Below are 21,061 nucleotides of genomic sequence, written 5' to 3' on the forward strand. Positions count from 1 at the left end.
AAAAAAGGGGGGGATGTGGGGGAAAGGGAGAGTGTCAGTGTGGCTTCCGGGCTTTTTTAACAAGGCTGGTGGCAGATGGGAAAAAACTGTTCTTGTGGCGTGAGGTTTTGGTCCGGATGGACCGCAGCCTCCTGCCAGAGGGGAGAGTCTCAAAGAGTCTGTGACCGGGGTGGGAGGGATCAGCCAGAATCTTCCCTGCCCGCTTCAGGGTCCTGGAGGTGTACAGTTCCTGGAGCGACAGTAGACTGCAGCCAATCACCTTCTCAGCAGACCGAATGACACGCTGCAGCCTGCCCTTATCCTTGGCTGTAGCAGCGGCGTACCAGATGGTGATGGAGGAGGTGAGGATGGACTCAATGATGGCTGTGTAGAAGTGCACCATCATAGTCTTTGGCAGGTTGAATTTCTTCAGCTGCCGCAGGAAGAACATCCTCTGCTGGGCTTTCTTGATGAGGGAGCTGATGTTTGGCTCCCACTTGAGATCCTGGGAGATGATGGTTCCCAGGAAGCGGAAAGATTCCACAGTGTCAATTGTGGAGTCACAGAGGGTGATGGGGGCAGGTGGGGCTGGGTTCTGCCTGAAGTCCATAACCATCTCCACTGTCTTTAGAGCGTTGAGCTCAAGGTTGTTCTGGCTGCACCAGTCCAACAGATCAGAATCAACTTTATTGCCAAGTTCGTACATACAAACAAGGAATTTGACTCCGGTACACTTTGCTCTTTTGTTCTGTTTTTGCATTACAAAATATACAAATTTACAATTTACAATGTACAATATACATATATCTAATAAAAAAGGTGCATTTGCAAGATCTGTATGCTGTAGTTTTGTACTCTATTGAATGTTCATCAGAGAAACAGCCTGGGGGAAGAAACTGTCTCTGTGGCGGCTGGTTTTAGTGAAACAGTGCTCTGTAGCGGCGGCCTGAAGGTAAAACTCTAAACAGTTTATGTGCAGGGTGTGTGGGGTCTGCAGAGATTTTAGCAGCTCTTTTCTTGACCCTAGACCTGTATAAGTCCTGGATGGAGGGAAGGTCAGCCCTGATTATTCTCTCTGCAAACCTGATTATTCGTTGCAGTCTGGACCTGTCCTGTTTTGTGGATGAGCCAAACCACACTGAGATGGATGAAGACAGGACCGATTGAATGATGGCAGTGTAGAAGATGACCAACAGCTCATGTGGAAGGTTGAACTTCTTGAGTTGCCTCAGGAAGTACAGTCTCTGCTGGGCCTTCTTTCGAACAGTGTCTATGTGTGAAGACCATCTCAGGTCCTCAGAGATGGTGGTTCCTAAGAACCTGAAGTGGTCCACAGCCGATACAGTGTTGTTGAGGATGGTGAGGGGGGTGTAAGGGGGTGGTGTTCTCCGAAAGTCCACCACCATTTCCACAGTCTTGAGTGGGTTCAGTTCAAGGTAGTTCTGACTACACCAGTGTACCAGCCGATCCACCTGCTGTCTGTATGCAGACTCATCACCGTCCTGGATCAGTCCAATGACAGTGGTGTCATCTGCAAACTTAAGGAGTTTCACGGACGAGTCCGATGAGGTGCAGTCATTTGTGTACAGAGAGAAGAGGAGTGGGGATAGAACACACCCCTGGGGGGCACCAGTACTTATTAATCTGGATCGGGAGAAGATGCTCCCCAGATGGTCCACCTCCCATCTGTACGCGGACTCGTCACCATCAGAGATGAGTCCAATCAGGGTGGTGTCGTCCGCAAACTTCAGAAGCTTGACAGACTGGTGACTGGAGGTGCAGCTGTTGGTGTACAGGGAGAAGAGCAGAGGAGAGAGAACACAGCCTTGGGGGGAACCGGTGCTGATGGTCAGGGAGTCAGAGACGTGCTTCCCCAGCCTCACGCGCTGCTTCCTGTCAGACAGGAAGTCAGTGATCCACCTGCAGGTGGAGTCGGGCACACTCAGCTGGGAGAGCTTCTCCTGTAGCAGAACTGGAACGATGGTGTTGAAGGCAGAGCTGAAATCCACAAACAGGATCCTGGCATAGGTTCCTGTGGAGTCCAGGTGCCGGAGGATGAAGTGAAGGGCTAGGTTGACTGCATCATCTACAGACCTGTTGGCTCTGTAGGCAAACTGCAGGGGGTCCAGGAGGGGCTCGGTGATGTCTTTTAGGTGTGAGAGCACAAGGCGCTCAAAGGACTTCATCACCACAGAGGTCAGGGCGACGGGTCTGAAGTCATTAAGCCCTGTGGTCCTTGGCTTCTTGGGAACAGGGACGATGGTGGAGGACTTGAAGCAGGCTGGCACATGAAATGTCTCCAGTGAGGTGTTAAAAATGTCTGTGAAGACTGGAGACAGCTGATCAGCGCAGTGCTTCAGGCTGGCTGGTGAGACAGAATCCGGTCCAGCAGCTTTCCGGGGGTTCTGTCTCCTGAAGAGTTTGTTTACGTCCCTCTCCTGGATGGAAAGAGCCGTCCTCGGCATGGGTAGGGGGCTGGTGGGGGGCAACTTCAGGTTGGGGGTTGGAGGTGCCAAGGCCCTTCTTGAGGTTGGGGAGATGGGGGTGGTGGATTGTGGCTGCAGCTGTTGGGGGGGTGTCGTGGGGGATGGTTGCAGGACTGTCCCTTTGTCTTTCAAAGCGGCAGTAGAACTCGTTCAGGTCGTTGGTGAGGCGTCGGTCGTTGATGGAGTGGGGGGCTTTCGGCTTGTAGTTGGTGATTTGCTTGAGCCCTTTCCAGACAGACGCAGAGTCGTTGGCTGAGAACTGGTTTTGGAGCTTCTCAGAGTACAGTCGTTTGGCCTCTTTCACTGCCTTGCCAAACTTGTACTTTGCCTCTCTGTATATGTCTTTGTCCCCACTCCTGAAGGCCTTTTCCTTATCCAGTCTTAACCTTCTGAGTTTAGCTGTGAACCAGGGTTTGTCATTGTTGTAACTCACCCTGGTGCATGATGGTACACAGCTGTCCTCACAGAAGCTGATGTAGGAAGTCACAGCCTCTGTGTACTCGTCCAGACTGTTGGTAGTAGTCCTGAACACATCCCAGTCTATACAGCCTAAACACGCCTGGAGATTCTCCACAGCCTCACTGCTCCACTTCCTTGTCGTCCTCACAACAGGTTTGCAGAGCTTTAGTTTCTGCCTGTATGCAGGAATCAGGTGGACCATGATGTGGTCGGATTGGCCCAGTGCAGCACGTGGGACGGCGTGATAAGCGTCTCTGATGGTGGTGTAACAGTGATCCAGAATGTTGTCCTCTCTGGTCGGACATTTTATAAACTGTCTATATTTGGGGAGTTCGTGGGTCAGATTACCTTTGTTAAAGTCACCAGCGACGATTACTAAGGAGTCCGGGTTGGTCCGCTCCACACTCAGTATCTGGTCGGCGAGCATGCGCTGTGCGACCTGCACGTTAGCTTGCGGTGGGATGTAAACACCGACCAGGATGAACGAAGTGAACTCACGGGGGGAATAGAAAGGCTTACAGTTTATGATGAAGGCTTCCAGGTCTGGAGAACAGTGCTGCTGAATCACCGTCGTTGCACCAACCACTGTTGAGGTAAAAACAGATTCCTCCACCTTTCGCTTTGCCGGAGAGTTCCGTGTCTCTGTCCGCTCCGTAGAGCTGGAATCCTGCCAGCTGCAGCGCAGAGTCCGGTATTAATCCACACAGCCACGTCTCCGTGAAGCACAAAACTGCCGATGAATAAAAGTCCCTTTTTTTCCCCAACAACAGTTGTAGTTCCTCAATTTTGTTGGGAAGTGAGCGCACGTTAGAGAGAAATATTCCAGGTAACGGTGTTCGTAGTCCACGCTGGCGAAGACGTACCAGCACCCCAGCCCGTTTCCCTCTCTTCTGGTGTTTCACCGCGTGAACAAAGGTGAGCGGAACCTTTGACCAGAATGTCCAAAAATTCCAGAGCAGTAGGCAGAAAAGTGGGAAATAACTCCTCTGGTGTAGTAGCCCTGATGTTCATGAGTTCTTCTCTGGTGAGAGAGCTCCGGGTACCATCACAGAAGACCGTTTTAAAGCAAAAAACAAGAGTTTCTCACCAGACACTTGTTGAAAATCCAACATGGCTGCCTCAAGTGTTTTTGTCCCAATACGATCCGGGTCTTTTAAACGTATTTCAATTCAATTAAAAAATACTTTATTAATCCCAAAGGAAAAATAAATGTTGTTGTAGCTCATATCATGAAGGTTTCCTCAAAGAGCCGTTGTAGATGCTGATGGCTGTGGGCAGGAAGGATCTCCTGTAGAGGTCTGTCTTACAGCAGATCTGAAGAAGCCTCTGACTGAAGACACTGTTGTTGTAGGACAGTCTGATGAAGAGGATTCTCAGGGATCTCCATAATGTTCTTCATTTTATGAAGAATCCTTCTTTGCACAATGATCTCCAGAGGAGTCCCCAGAACAGAACCAGCCTTCTTTATCAGCTTTTTTCGGTATTTGACAATACCGAGTCTTGTACAGCTGACACCTGCATACTATATACCACAAGTCCGATGAAGACATTGAAAACAATGCCATGTACTGTATAGGACTGACCCCTCAGTAGCACTACAGAGGTTGGAAGTGATGGTCAGCTATGTTCTGCTCTGCAGCCTCTGTTTGTCTGAGGCTGCATCATGAGAGGAGCACAAACAACTACAGTGTGTGCAGCCGACAGCTCAGGTAGAGGTGTGTTGGTTATGTTGGGATGGGGATAAACTCTGGGTCCAGCAGCTCTAAAAGGAACAGACACCTTATATTCTCTACCACAGTAGAGACGTTTCCTCATCCTGAATGATAAATTCAAATTCTATCTGCTCTGTAATCCTTTGGGCCTTATCAGTGTCCCTTGGAACCATATGTCATCTCTTTCCAGTTTTCTATATGTTTAACTTCATTACTCTCTTTCAGAATTAGCTTGGTGCAGTCTTATTTGATATATAAATTTCATATGACTGATTTAACTGTTGGTACCGAATGTACCCAAACTTCCCAGGTTTCCATGTTGTGTCTGAACTGGTTTCATTTTCTGCTTTTAAATGGCTCCAGTCTGCAGTCATCTCAACATCACCAGTTCTTTTACGTCGGCTGTATTAGTTGCAGCTTACAGAAAACCGCAGACAGGTAGGGAAAGCAGTGATCAGGAGTTGTGTCCACTCAGCTGCTTTTACACTAATCATTGGAAAACAAATATTGATATGGACCCCGACCTGGGATCAGATTGCAACAGCTCTATCTTGGATGTATACATTTAGAGAAATTCGCATTGTTTCCTGGTATTTCTAATAATACCTCTTTGCTTCTGAAACTCTGTTAATGTGTAGATGTGACGTCATTTCCAGATCCATGTCCTAACTGTTGATTCAAATGGAAATGCTGAGCAGCATTTCTTGCATGTTGGGGTTAGGTTATACAGTTAGATGTTATATTGTTATCATCTAAATAACGAGTCCATCAGTGGGGTTTATGTCACCAGGATAAAATCCAGATTTCCGGGGAAAATAAACATAACAAAGACTCCACATGTCATAATATACTGGGCCTCTATTTTCCAGTGTTTGATCCGCCTCATCGCACTAAGGAAGCCAGTTTAAGTACATGCTCCTGATTTTTACATGTTCTCATCATGTCATTAACATCTACATAATAAAGAGCATTATTAGGGACAAACTCTATTGTGAGGAAAAAAAGGACTAGAATTTGGAAGAAGTTAAGTATTTAGTACAGCAGCTTTAGGAAATTAGGCAAGGCACTGATTATGTGCCCTGGCAGTAAAAATATCTTAATCTCATTGTGTCTCATTCATTGTTCCTGTGCTCCTCTGTCACAGGCTGCTGTCTGCAGTTCTGAGGACGTCAGAAGTTGAGTCCAGGGCGACCAGAGCGAGCTTGACGGAACTTCTGAGTCCGCAAATGGGCAAGGACATCGTGTGGTTCCTCAGACGTTGGGCTAAGACGTACCTACTGGTAGATGAGAAGCTCTATGAGCAGGTGGGATTTGACCTTAGCTGCCAAACATCTACAACATCACGCATCTATAGATCTATTCTGCTGGAGCTAGTCTCATCAGCTATAAACTGCAAAATCTTTTCTTCTTTCTTCTCAGATCAGCATACCTCTGAGCACAGCATTTGGTGCAGACACAGAGGGAGCCCAGTGGATTGTGGGATATCTGCTAGAGAAGGTTATTAATAATCTGTCAGTGTGGAGCTCAGAGACGGAGCTGGCAAACGACACAGTGGAGCTTCTGGTAACGCTGGTAGAAAAGAGGGAGAGGTAAGGCCTCATAAATGTGTTCAGTTTCCAGATTACCAAACATTTTCCTTTATCTTCGGTTGAACTGAAGGTATTTTTATGGAGAATATCCCTATTGCTGTGATGAAAAGAAATCAGCTCAGCTGAATTGATAACTTTAAGGTTTGGTGTTCCACACAGCCTCAGTTAGCAGCGGGTCCAATTCCTCTATATCCTCTGAAACTTTTGGGTTAAACCCCTGTAAGCAGAGATCTTTTGCAGATTGATGCGGTCTAAGAACGCCACTCACTGTGTCTCTCTGACCGATCAGGGCGAACATCGTGGTGCAGTGTGAGAGCTGGTGGAGCCTGGCGAAGCAGTTCGCCAGCCGCAGCCCACCTCTCCACCTGCTGTCCAGCTCCGTGCAGCGTTCCCTGATGAAGGCTCTGGTCCTGGGAGGCTTTGCCAACATGGACTCCGACACCAAGCAGCAGTACTGGGCTGAGGTAACCAATACATACATGCATGTTGACTTTGTAGAGTGAGCTTTCAATAGATTTAAATTTTTCCAGATTTTCAAAAAATGCAGCACCACAGTGTTTATTTTTCTACCTTCATATATTTATGAACCTTTGTTTTATTTTCATCAGAAGCTATACACACCACATACTTAACATAAGAAAGTTAAAATAAGCACTCTGGTTATTGGGGGGTTTTGACGTCACTGAAGTCGCCGGTCTGCCATCTTGGGTGTCTCCATATCGCTTCACGTATTTTACAACATTGCAACACTGCATACTTTTTCAACCATGGCTGAGTATCTAAAGTCGTTACAGCCTCCTGATACGTCCATGTACTTCAAGAAAATTGCAGCCATCAACAAGGTGGATCCATATGTTGGTTTGTTTAGCGCAAATCCGAATGATTGGCCGCACAACAATGTTTTTCATACCCACAATATTGAAAGATCCATAATAAGTTCAATATCGCCTTGTATAGGATTATTACATAATAGTTATATTACTAGATAATACATTTACAGGATGATAGTAAAGGTAAATTGCAGCCTACATCTAGCTGTTCAAGGCGTGTCAGCGGAGCCACCCAGCTCAGAATCAACTGATCAGCTCATGGTCTTGGCAGACTACTTTCCAGAATATTATTACAATAAATGTAGATGAACATTATTTATTTAGCTGTCATAAAATGTGCACTGCACACTGGGGCGTGAGTGAGGTTTAAGCTGTCCAAATCCGTCCTGGATATCCGATTCCGCCACATTAGTCGACGTTGTGTACTCAGTGTTTTTGTTTTCTGACACTGATTTTCTATCATGGCTGGCAGACGAAAGAATGAACGTTTGTCTCGACCACCACACGCAGCACAACCCACAATTAAGCAAGTTTCCTCATAGTGAAATGAATGGTCCGGAGTTTTGCTTCACGGATTACGTTAAAACAATAAAAACAGGCTGCAGCTGCCACCCAAGATGGCGATCGTGAATGTGCGCAATGTCATTTGAAAACCCCCCATTTTATAATCTTTTAGGAGATATTTGTTGGAGCCCCAGTCAGATGTGGTGAAAACCCTTGATGGAAGTGGGCGAGAACATTTCCCCACTGACTGTGTATAACACGATCTTCGCTCTGATCCTGGCGATCTTTGTCCTAATATGCCATCCCCTTTCAATGCGGCCGTAAAGCCACCCTGACTCCAAAGCAATTGCCCAAATGAGGCAGCAGCTGCTGGTTCCTACAGCTGTTGTCTGAATTCCGAGGAGAGACCTGACAACTAATTACACATGCCTCCACTTTATATTTCATCTACAGAGTAGTTTATTGATGATAATTGAACAGTACCTTTTATCCTGTTTAACTACATGTTGAGGATAGCAGGATCCTGGAATATTATTAAACTATTGTCAAAACCTGGAAAAATTTGGAGAAAGAAGTGTTGAAGAAGTATTGGAGTATGGAGGATTTTTATTATTTTCCAGGCCTCATTTCCCACCCCATTCTCTAAATGTTGCTCACGGCTGTTTCTTTCCATCATCTATTCATTGATCCATTCATCCCTCTATCCTTCATCCATTCATCAATTATCCATCTATTTTTATTTCTATTCAACCAAGCAAACGTTTTCTCCATCTTCCTTTATTCCAGTCTGTGTTGTTTGCACATCCCCTAATTAAAGATTGACCAGAAGTACACTATATTGCCCAAAGTATTCACTCATCCCTCCAAGTCATTGAAGTCAGACATTCCAACTACATCAGTGACCAGAAGAATCCAGCACCTAGGCATGCAGACAACTTCTACAAACATTGGTAATGACAGCAAATCAACCACAAAGTGGTAGACTACGTGAAAAATGTAATGTGGCCTTCAGATTAGCTCAGGAAACGATGCCTAGAGAGCTTCATGTAATGGGTTCTCACAGCTAGAAAGCTGCATTCAAGTCTTACACTACCAGGTGCGATGCAAGGAGCTGGATGGAGTGATGTTAGGCACATCACCACTGGACCTCAGAGCTTTGGAGATGTTTCCTCTGGAGTGACAAATCAAGCCTCTTTGTCTGCTAATCTGATGGACAAGTCTGGGTTTGACTTCCCAAGAGAGCTGCAGCTGCCTGAATGCATTGTGGATAGTTTGGTGCAGAGGGGATTTATAATCTGGCCCTGGTTTCCAGGAGCGGGGTTCGGCTCTTTAGCTCCAGTGTAAGGAACTCTTAATGCTGCTGCATACAAAGACGTTTTGGACAATTTCATGCTCCTAACCTTGTGGGAGCAGTTTAGAGATGGTTCCTTTCTATTCCAGGTAATCACACTCCTTGACCTCCTTAAAAGCCTTCCTAGAAGAGTTGAAGCTGTTGTAGCTACAAATTGTGGGCCAGCATCATATGTGTGTGAAGTCATATTTTTGGCAATATAGTTTATTTGTAGAGGATTTGTTTTAAACTGTTGTATTCTTTGAAATGCACAAGGAAAGAAAAGACATTTGATGTGAATGATCTGTAGTATCTCTGATGCACTAAAACAGGCGTAATTTTACAGTAGAGAAGTCTACATATGCAAACACATTTTTATTTGGACAAAACAGGAGTATTAAAATATTAAAACAGCTTGATAAAGTTTCCCTCTGTGTGTTCAGGTGCTTCATCCTCTGCAGCAGCGTTTCCTCAACCTCATCAACCAGGAGAATTTCGCTCAGATCAGCCAGGAAGAGGCTGTCAAACAGGAGATAGTCGCCACACTGGAGGCGCTGTGCGGCATCGCCGAGGCAACGCAGATCGACAACGTGGCCTCGCTGTTCTCTTTCCTCATGGACTTCCTGTCCAGTTGCATCGGTCTCATGGAGGTGAGAGAGGACATGGGCTACAGGGGTTGGACAATGAAACTGAAACACCTGTCATATTAAAGTGGGAGGTTTCATGGCTAAATTGGACCAGCCTGGTAGCCAGTCTTCATTGATTGCACATTGCACCAGTAAGAGCAGAGTGTGAAGGTTCAATTAGCAGGGTAAGAGCACAGTTTTGATCAAAATATTAAAATGCACATAACATTATGGGTGACATACCAGAGTTCAAAAGAGGACAAATTGTTGGTGCACGTCTTGCTGGCGCATCTGTGACCAAGACAGCAAGTCTTTGTGATGTATCAAGAGCCACGGTATCCAGGGTAATGTCAGTATACCACCAAGAAGGACGAACCACATCCAACAGGATTAACTGTGGATGCAAGAGGAAGCTGTCTGAAAGGGATGTTCGGGTGCTAACCCGGATTGTATCCAAAAAACATAAAACCACGGCTGACCAAATCACAGCAGAATTAAATGTGCACCTCAACTCTCCTGTTTCCACCAGAACTGTCCGTCAGGAGCTCCACAGGGTCAATATACACGGCCGGGCTGCTATAGCGAAACCTTTGGTCACTCATGCCAATGCCAAACGTCGGTTTCAATGGTGCAAGGAGCGCAAATCTTGGGCTGTGGACAATGTGAAACATGTATTGTTCTCTGATGAGTCCACCTTTACTGTTTTCCCCACATCCGGGAGAGTTACGGTGTGGAGAAGCCCCAAAGAAGCGTACCACCCAGACTGTTGCATGCCCAGAGTGAAGCATGGGGGTGGATCAGTGATGGTTTGGGCTGCCATATCATGGCATTCCCTTGGCCCAATACTTGTGCTAGATGGGCGCGTCACTGCCAAGGACTACCGAACCTTTCTTGAGGACCATGTGCATCCAATGGTTCAAACATTGTATCCTGAAGGCGGTGCCGTGTATCAGGATGACAATGCACCAATACACACAGCAAGACTGGTGAAAGATTGGTTTGATGAACATGAAAGTGAAGTTGAACATCTCCCATGGCCTGCACAGTCACCAGATCTAAATATTATTGAGCCACTTTGGGGTGTTTTGGAGGAGCGAGTCAGGAAACGTTTTCCTCCACCAGTATCACGTAGTGACCTGGCCACTATCCTGCAAGAAGAATGGCTTAAAATCCCTCTGACCACTGTGCAGGACTTGTATATGTCATTCCCAAGACGAATTGATGATGTATTGGCCGCAAAAGGAGGCCCTACACCATACTAATAAATTATTGTGGTCTAAAACCAGGTGTTTCAGTTTCATTGTCCAATCCCTGTATGTACTCAGTTCTTTTCAGGTGTTAATTCTGGGTGAAAGAAGGATCGTGGGTGGATCCTGTTGAATTTCCTTTAATGGGTGGATTTGATGTGGATCAGATCAAAAACCTTAAAAATAAAGCCTAGTGATCCTAACATACCTTTCTGGTAGAACTGATTTGATTAGCTATTCCAAAAATATATCTAAACATTATATTTCTACACAGTGGATGTCGTTTCGTTAAACCAAAACAACTGTACCAAGACCACCACTTTCCGAACGGTCTCGATTCCAAACAAACTCTAGAGTGGTCCGGTTATGGTGTGAGCGTGATCCGCACTCAATCGGGCACAGCTGTCAGGCGTACGCTGCATACTTGAGGCAAGTGCCTTCCTGTAGCCAAGTTTGGGTTCCATTGTGCGATGTCGTAGATTAGAAAAACTAATGAAAGAAAGGTAGTGGTTTGTAGTAACAGGTTTTGGTTCACTTGGAATCTTTTCTGTGTGAAAAGAAACCGAACCACCAGAAAGAGCTGCAAGTTAACCAATGGATTCGCACTAAACAAACTACAGGTATAAAAACGCCCTCCATCACCTCTGAGGTGGTTCAGTCCAACTCAACCATGTGCACCACTCCCTGACGTAGAAAAAGTGTTTTCATGTCAGCGGGACCCGTCCTGTCAGCCAGCTACTGAGCAGAGCCTGAATCAGTTTTGATTGTTAAAACAGAGCTGCGTGTGTTTCAGTCACTGCAGGTCAGGTAAAATGCAGCAGAAAACCTTCACTATTCAGGTGGAGGTTGTGCCGCGGCAACATGTGGGCCCACGCCAGTCTCATCATGCCTGTCAGACTGTCCAAAGAAGCTCCCATTCGAAGAAACTGGTTTTCTAGCTAAACAAACTTTGGGCCCTTTGAGACATTGTTGCAATTATCTCTCAAAGTACTTTGTTGTAAACATTAAGAAATACAACAAACTATAAATATACATCCCACCCAGTGTGACAAATATATCATATTACAGCCTCCTAACACTAGGTGGTGGTATTTGTATTTGTGTATTTAATGTATTTATTTTCAGAAGAGTGATCTATGAGGTCCATTTGGTGTTCTCCATGTACCTTATTTATAAGGAGAAATGGGTCTGGGTTCCTGTGGGTTAAAAGCAAGTTTTGTTTTATCTTCCAGGTATACAGCAACACGCCTGAAACAATCAACCTCATCATAGAGGTGTTTGTGGAAGTGGCTCACAAGCAGATCTGTTACCTGGGAGAGGTGAGTCTTCCAGCCTCAGAGGTTTAGATGGTTGCTGATCTTTTCTCAGCCCCAGAGGAAAGGTAGAAGATATTTGAGTGATAAAGGCTTCAGGTTTCATGTAAAGGATTAAGTCTGAATTAAAAATAATGTATAATGGATCCTAACAAAAGTAAAAGATGTCTTCTTGATGACCCACCCCCCTCCTCTTTCTGGCTCTGATCTGCAACACCAGGCCAGAGGAGGAACATTTAAGGGAAAAGGAGCCAGAATTCAAATAATATTCTTTATCTGCTTCCTCAGACGAAGTCCATGAAGCTGTACGAAGCCTGCCTGACGCTGCTGCAGGTCTACTCTAAAAACAACCAGAGCAGGAAGCGGAGCGACGCCACGGCCGAGGAGGACCAGTACCAGGACCTGCTGCTCATCATGGAGCTTCTCACAAACCTGCTGTCTAAGGAGTTTATAGACTTCAGCGACAATGGTGAGTTCTCTTTTCTTGAAACATCAGTGGAGAAGATGAATCCACCGTTACTCTCGACTGATCTTCTCCACAACCTACTCTGTTCCAAGATGAGGTGTTTCGAAACCAAGAGCAGGGGACACCGGCGTCAAATCGGACCGTCTCTGCAGCAGACGTCGTTCTCTACGGGGTCAATATTGTTCTTCCACTCATGTCTCAGGACCTGCTGAAGGTGAAACACCCCAGAGCCCTAACACCAGAGCCTTTAAATGTGAAACAGGGACTTTTGAGAGTTTACGCTGACATTGTTTTATCCTTTTTGCAGTTTCCTTCTCTGTGTAATCAGTACTACAAGCTCATCACCTTCATCTGTGAAATCTTTCCAGAGAAGATCCCACAGTTGCCTGAAGACCTTTTTAAGAGCCTCATGTTTTCACTGGAACTGGGAATGACCTCGTATCCTCTAAAGGTGTCTTTAGGTCCAGATTTTCATTTCTGCGTGTTCACCTTCGTTCATATCAAAAACCAATAAAGGTGACCTGTTGCTGTTTTTCCGTGTAGTTTGGGAATTGATCTTTTCCAGGAAAGTGTTTAGAGCAGGGATGCGCGACTCCGCAGGGATCTGTGTCCGGGATGATTTAGATGTGCTCTTGTTCCAGCACAGCTGATTCAAATGCTGTAGTACCTTCTCAGCATGGCAACAAGTTCTGCAGGATTCCGCCAATGAGCAGATGAGTCTGGATGTAGTTGAAGCTCCTTAACGTTTGTCTTTAGGATGAGTTCAGAAGTCAGTCAGCTGTGTTTGGAGGCTCTGTCTCCTTTGGCTGAACAATGCGCCAAAAACCAGGAGAAGGACTCGCCCCTCTTCATCGCCACCCGGCACTTTCTCAAGGTACGAGACACAACATGGTTACCGAGTCAGAGGTAATGCTATAAAAGGTTAGAGCCGGGTCTGCTAGCTTTAGTCTGAAATTTCTTCTAAGTATTGATGTTGCTGTTGCAATAATGAGGCTTAACAAGCTAATTTTACGCTTCAAGTAATTCAGTTTCAATTCAGTTTATTTATATAGCGCCAATTCACAACACATGTTGTCTCAAGGCACTTCACAAAAGTCAGGTACATACATTCCAATTAATCCTAACAATTGAACAGTGCAGTCAGATTCTGTTATTTATTCAAATTGGATAAAAAGTTTTTCTATCTAAGGAAACCCAGCTGATTGCATCCAGTCAGTGACTTGCAGCATTCACTCCTCCTGGATGAGCATGTAGAGACAGTGGACAGCCACTGGAGTTGACTTTGCAGCAATTCCTCATACTGAGCATGCATGTAGCGACAGTGGAGAGGAAAAACTCTCTTTTAACAGGAAGAAACCTCCAGCAAAACCAGAACCAGGCTCAGTGTGAGCGGCCATATGCCACAACTGACTGGGGTTTGAGAGAACAGAGCAGAGACACAAATAGAACACAGAACCACTGATCCAGGAGTACTTTCTATGGGAAGGAAAAGTAAATGTTAATGGATGTAGCTCCTTTAGTCGTCTCACCTGGAAAGAAAGAACAGATCAACTCTGAGCCAGGTTTCAAGGTTAGAGTCTGAAAGAGAGCACATATAATTAGTTACAGTGAAAGCTCAGTCAATTGCTATGTCTAGGAGAGAGAAAGGGTTAAACACTAAAAGACAGGGCCAAGTGTATCATCGGTAGAAGGTGAGCATTATGTTGTTGCCAGCAGAAGCTTGGACGATGCCCCTCTCCAGAAAGGTGTCACAGGTAGACACAGAGTCAGGCCAGGTGTAGCTTCTAGGAAGAGAAAAGAGAAAACAAAGTTAAAAGATGAAATAACAGCAAATAATGCAACATTGGAGAGTAGTGTGAGAATGTAGCGAAGAGGGTGAATGTGGTCATTATGTCCTCCCGCAGTCTAAGCCTATAGCAGCATAACTACACAGATAGTTTCAGTTTATTTATTTATATAGCGCTTATTTACAACAATGTTGTCTCAAGGCACCCCACAAGGGGTCCGGAACGGCGTGGGGCTGCTGGGGAGGCCAGACCAAACCACCGAGCGCCAGAGCCCAGCCACCCCAGAAGGGGCCACGTGTAGGGGCACTAAGTAAAATAATAAACTGGTAAAGTTTGTCCATCTAGAGCCCACTGATGGCCATTGTTATACTAAAAACCACAAGGATTGGGATACCTCCCTCTGTCAGACTGATTATAACCATTGGAAAAGAAAAGGGGTCATACAGGTAGCAGAAATGGATGGTGTGTTTGCACCTCAACCATAACTGAGCCGGTTTAGGCTAAACCTGACTCCTCCTTACTCAATCCAACAGGGAGGGAGGAAGGCGGAGGTAAAATATAAGGAAGATAGTTCAGGATAACCTAAGCCACTCTAACTATAAGCTTTATCAAAAAGGAAAGTTTTAAGCCTAGCCTTAAAAGTAGACAGGGTGTCTGCCTCACAGACCAAAACCGGGAGCTGTTTCCACAGGAGAGGAGCCTGATAACTAAAGGATCTCCCTCCCATTCTACTTCTAGAGACTCTAGGAACCACCAGTAAACCTGCAGTCTGAGAACAAAGTGCTCTGTTAGGAACATATGGACCAATCAGATCTCTGATGTATGATGGAGCTAGATCATTAAGGGCTTTATATGTGAGGAAGAGAATTTTAAATTATATTCTGGATTTAACAGGGAGCCAATGAAGGGAACCTAAAATAGGAGAAATATGATCTCTCTTTTTAATTTTCATCAGAACTCTTGCTGCAGCATTTTGAATCAGCTGAAGGCTTTTAACTGCATTTTGTGGACATCCTGATAGTAAAGAATTACAATAGTCCAGCCTTGAAGTAACAAATGCATGGACTAGTTTTTCAGCATCACTCCTGGATAGGATATTTCTAATTTTGGCAATGTTCCGGAGATGAAAGAAGGAAATCCTAGAAACCTGTTTAATATGGGATTTAAATGACATGTCCTGGTCACAAATAACACCAAGGTTTTTTTTACTTTATTACCGGAGGTTAATTTAATGCCATCCAGGTTAAGTGATTGACTAAGCAGTTTCTTTTTTAAAGACTCCGGTCCAAAGACGACAACTTCTGTTTTGTCTGAATTTAGAAGCAAAAAATTTAACGTCATCCAAGTTTTTATATCTTCAAGACATGCTTGTAGTCTATCTAACTGGTTGGGTTCTTCAGGATTTATGGATAAGTAAAGCTGAGTATCATCAGCGTAACAGTGAAAGTTTATCCCATGCTGCCTGATAATTTGATCTATTGGAAGCATATATATAGTAAAGAGAACTGGCCCAAGTACTGAACCCTGTGGTACTCCACAATTAACCCTGGAGTTTAAAGATGATTTATCATTTACATGAACAAACTGGAATCTGTCAGACAGATAAGATTTAAACCAGCCTAGTGCTGTTCCCCTGATCCATACAGCATATTCCAGCCTTTCTAAGAGAATATTATGATCGACTGTATCAAATGCAGCACTGAGATCTAACAGAACCAGAACAGACACAAGTCCATTATCTGAGGCCATAAGAATATCATTAGTGACTTTCAGCAGAGCTGTTTCAGTGCTATGATGAGCTCTGAAACCTGACTGAAACTCTTCAAACAGGTCATTGCTGTGTAAATGCTCACACATTTGATTAGCAACTATTTTCTCAAGAATTTCAGATAAGAATGGAAGATTGGATATAGGTCTGTAATTTTTCAAGTCATCTCAACCAAGCGAAGATTTCTTAAGCAAAGATTTAATTACAGCTACCTTAAAAGCTTGAGGTACATATCCATTTACTAAAGATAGGTTAATCATACCTAAAATGGGGCTGGTAATCAGAGGGAACACTTCCTTAAATAGTTTGGTTGGGATTGGGTCTAACATACAAGTTGAAGGTTTAGATGAAGCTAATATTTCTGATAACACAGGAAGCTTCACAGGATCAAAACAGTCCAATCACAGATCAGGTTCTGCAGTTATTTCCAATGTTGTCTCACTTGCTGAGGATGAAGTAATCATCTTCGGGAGTATGTCAAAGATTTTATTTTTAATAGAATCAATTTTATTTAAGAAGAATCCCATAAAGTCATAACTGCTGAGAGCTAAGGGAATGGATGGCTCAATAGAGCTATGACTCTGTGTAAGTTTAGCAACTGTACTAAAGAGAAACCTAGGATTATTCTTGTTCTCTTCTATTAATGATGAGAAATAAGCTGTTCTAACTTGGCGAAGTGTCTTTTTATACAACAATAGGCCATTTTTCCTGATTAAGTAGGAATCCTCTATGTGTGTAGAGCGCCATTTTCTCTGCAATTTTCTAACATTGTGCTTTAAAGTATGCAGATCTAAATTAAACCAAGGAGCTAGCCTCCTATGAATAATGACCTTCTTTTTCAAGGGGGCTGCATTGTCCAATGCATCACGCAATGATGAAGTAACACTATCAACAAGAGAATCCATTTGTGAAGGGGCAGAAACAGAATTATTGCCATCCACTGTGTTTTTCTGTGATAATGAGGAAATTATAAGTGGAACAGATTCTTTAAAAGTTGTTACAGCATCGCCTGATAATAATCTACTATAATGAAATCTTCTTTCAGGTGTGGAGAACTCGGTTAAATTAAACTCAAAGGTTATTAAGAAATGGTCAGACAGGACAGGGTTATGAGAAAATATTGTTATGTCTTTACACTCAATGCCATATGTCAGCACAAGGTCCAGAGAATGAAGACAAAGGTGGGTAGGTTTGTTAATGTTTTGAGCAAAGCCAATTGAGTCTAAAATAGCATTAAATGCTATATTTAGGCTATCACTTTCAGTGTCAACATGAATGTTAAAAACCCCCACTATAATAACTTTATCTGTATTTAACACTAAATCAGATAAAAGGTCTGCAAACTGATCTAAAAATTGAGAGTAAGGGCCTGGTGGATGGTACGAAAAACAAACAGAAGTGGTTTTAGTGCTTTGCAATTTGGATGAGGAAAACTAAGGATTAAATATTCAAAAGAGTTGTAGTTATTGATTGGTCTGGGACTAATCAATAAATCGGACTGAAAGATGGTTGCTACTCCTCCTCGCCCAGTATTTTGAATTTAAATGATTAGTAGGAGTTGACTCATTTATAGTAACATAATACTCTTGCTGCAGCCAGGTTTCTGTGAGGCAAAATAAATCAATCTGATTGTCACAAATCAGGTCACTAACTAGCAAAGTCTTTGAAGAGAGAGATCTTATGTTCAGTAAGCCACATTTAATTGTTTTATTTTTCTTTTTAGTCTGAGTTGTGTTTGTTTTTATGAGATTTTCCTGATTTCCTCCTTTTAGATTATTTTTTTAATCTATTCAGTTTTGGCCGTGGGCGAGACACAGCTGCATTGTTCCCTCAAAACTGTAGCTGACCTACTACGGCAACCCCAGTAGGACAAACTTGACATCACTAGAGTCGTACTGGGTTTGTACTGCTTTGAGGTTGACGGTCTGAAGCAGAAAGTCCCTTTCACAGAGTTTGCATATTAGATGTGCATTTGTTGGGTAAAATAATATCACTGGTTCATTGCTCCAGGAAGGCTTTTAAATATGAGAGAAATGGTGTTTACCAAACTACAGGTTGGAGGTTTTTGCAGAGGAAAATTCCCATTTCGGTCAGATAATTTAGTTTCTGTGGCAGAATAAAGCTCTTACTGAATCAAATTCTGCTCCACTTTAACGTTACAGGTCTGCTTTGTCCTGCATTGACTTTGAGTCGCGTCCTGCAAGGACCTAGCAGCTAAAGCTAACTTTTCTCAGATACCGAACAGCAAAATCGTTAACCTTCTCTAATATAAATGACCAGTTTTCATCAATCACAACATAAAAACCAGATTTTCCGTTTGGGGAAATCCTCTGGTATGTTGTGGTATGAATCCTGTTTGTGTTCAGGTGATCATCATTATAATGAGACATCTCTCCCACTATGTGGCTGCAGTTGGTGTTTGACATGCTGGTGCTACAGAAACACAACACAGAGATGACGGTGGCAGCAGGGGAAGCCCTTTACACACTGGTGTGCTTGCATCAGGTAAGAAAATATGACATGCAGCCATTATGCAGTGTTTGAATAGTCTAGTCTGAACCTACTTTTGTCAAATTTAGTTTCTTTAAGCTTGGATATCTGGTTGCTGTTGTGTTGCTCTGCAGCTTATGCGATTAAACTGGTGACACTTCCAGGCAGCATAATTGTTGGTCTATCAAATGAAACAAACTAGAGCTTGATTTCTGTATCTTTTCTTTGTCGAGAGTTCATAGAGTTTAAATTGAGCAAATCCCAAACTAAAGAAGCCAAACTGAACAGCAATACAGAGACAAAACGTTTTGAACCTTTCAAGCAACTCGAAAGGTTTTGAGGGCTTTTCTTCCTGACCTTTTACAGCACTACTCTGCAGGAGGCAGCTGATATTTTACTCCATAAACTGTCCTGGCTGGGCGGTATCACTTCTTAAAGGAAATGAATGGTTTGCTTTAAAAAGATTCCAACCACTGAAGACTAAACATTTATAACTCTTCAAATGTTCCAAGTGTTTGTTGCCAAATACATGTGTTACGCTGCAAGGTGTAGTGTGGAAAAGAGAGAACATTACTCTGACTTTGCTGTAAAGCAAACAAAGTTGGTTTATTATTTTCTAGCCATCACAACAGTTCTCAAAATGGCAGTCCTTCTGTCAATCTCTCTGCTACATCCAGCCAGTGTTACCAGGTGAGAAATGTAGGATTATCGTACTAGAGACATAAAATTATCGTATTTTGAGGGAAATTATCGTACACTCGTCATAACCAAAATAACAAGTCTGTTGTGTTGAATAGCGTCTAACAGACACTCGCAGCTTTGTGGCGTCAGAACGGAATGGATTTATCATCAGCTGCAGCCCCACAGTGCCACCGGGCTCTGCTTCTTCTTTTCTTTTTTTCTTTTCCTCAATCATGGGCGCAGTGGACTATTCAGCCAATCATGGCCGTTGTTCTGATTCCAACGCATTCACGTCACTTGTAGGTCACATTTAGAAAAGCACGATTGGCTGGAATTTCCAGCATCTGTTTCCGAATCCAGACACAGATGCCTTCAAGGTTCACAAAAAACCTCCGACAGACTTTGGCGATAAGCTGATGACGACTGATTACAACCACACATTCACGGAATGGTCAAATTATCGTACATTTTGCCTATTTTAGGATTATTGATAGTACAGAGAGCAAAATTATCGTACAAATACGATAATTATCGTACACCTGGCAACACTGCATCCAGCAGTCCTCTTATATAAACTTCAGACCCCACCTTCTTAATTCAAATTAGCCAATCATCTCAGTCTTGCAGAGTGGGAAAAGAAACAAAGAAGTTAACTTTGACATAATTAATGAAGACATTAAGAATTCTTTATCAATAATGAAACATTTAGCAAACATGATATGTATACAGATGCACAATTTATAAGTCAAATTATTATTTTAAATTACTTTGACTTCATAATTTCAACCAATCAAACTCCTGCTCTCATCAGCTCACTTCCTATATTAGAGCTGGGTTTGAAGCGGGCCTCCTCTTTAGCTGGAACACCGGATGGCTGCTACAGAAGACACACCCACATGGTAACAAGCAAACAACTCTGCAGTATATTAACACACAAGGAAAGGCACCTCCTGTTAACAGATTCCAGCCTGTGAAGCTGGTTTGGAAGCCGGCAGATCTTTGCTCCAACCCCCATCTCCTGATGGACAGACCACAGGTGGAGGCCAGAAGGTCTGCTGAGCTCACAGCCAGCACAGGAACACCCCAATGATGCTGCCTCAACCCACAGTTGTTTACTTTCTATACCCATCACTGTGTTTCCACAAAGGAAAACCACCTCACCATCAAGTACGCAGATGCAAACTCCTCGGCCTTCACCTCTCCAACAACCTGAGCTGGACTAAACGCACTGCTGTAACTGTGAAGAAGAGGTGCCTGCACTTCATACGGCTCCTGAGGAGGCAGGGCTCAGGTGGCAACCTCTCACTGTTGCGTATGGAGGGCAGGTCGACAGCGTCCTCACCAGTTGCATCACAGTTAAGAGCTGCGGAAATTACGATCGGCTCCAACTTCACCTTCTTGGACCATTTATACACACAGCGCTGCAGGGATATGGCACGCAACATCATATAGGGCAGGAAACATCCAGCCCACACACTGTTCAGATGGAGAGACTCTGGATGCGGTCTGAGACGCCACAGACCAGACAGAATTGTCTCACACACCACAGTTTGCTCCCAGCTACAGTCTGATAGCTCAGGACATTAACCAGGGACATCTTTAAATATCCATGTACACAACCTCACTGGACTTTCAGTCTTGGAGGGCAAGATGTTTGTTTTAGGTTTTGTACAATTTAAATGTATAAAATTGTAATATAAACTTAATCTTTTTGTAGTAGTTTTTTGTTAACCAAATAAAGTTTGGTTTAGACTGTCTTGTTTAAAAAATAAAACATGGCTTCATGATTATTTC

The 21,061-nt window shown here is 43.8% G+C and overlaps 1 protein-coding gene across 1 annotated transcript in view; it reads left to right on the forward strand.

The window, feature by feature from the left end:
• Positions 1-21,061, forward strand: part of xpo4 (exportin 4) — an 85,760-nt gene that overhangs the window by 63,229 nt on the left and 1,470 nt on the right. Inside the window, exons 14-23 of the mRNA XM_047370085.1 lie at positions 5,781-5,940; positions 6,056-6,225; positions 6,515-6,689; positions 9,333-9,539; positions 11,995-12,081; positions 12,364-12,544; positions 12,634-12,755; positions 12,849-12,979; positions 13,298-13,415; positions 18,509-18,601. Of these exons, the coding sequence (XP_047226041.1) occupies positions 5,781-5,940; positions 6,056-6,225; positions 6,515-6,689; positions 9,333-9,539; positions 11,995-12,081; positions 12,364-12,544; positions 12,634-12,755; positions 12,849-12,979; positions 13,298-13,415; positions 18,509-18,601 (1,444 nt within the window). The remainder of the gene's footprint in view (positions 1-5,780; positions 5,941-6,055; positions 6,226-6,514; positions 6,690-9,332; positions 9,540-11,994; positions 12,082-12,363; positions 12,545-12,633; positions 12,756-12,848; positions 12,980-13,297; positions 13,416-18,508; positions 18,602-21,061) is intronic.

This window comes from Girardinichthys multiradiatus, chromosome 7 (genome assembly GCF_021462225.1).
Source record: "Girardinichthys multiradiatus isolate DD_20200921_A chromosome 7, DD_fGirMul_XY1, whole genome shotgun sequence".
In the NCBI taxonomy this organism is placed as follows: domain Eukaryota; kingdom Metazoa; phylum Chordata; class Actinopteri; order Cyprinodontiformes; family Goodeidae; genus Girardinichthys; species Girardinichthys multiradiatus.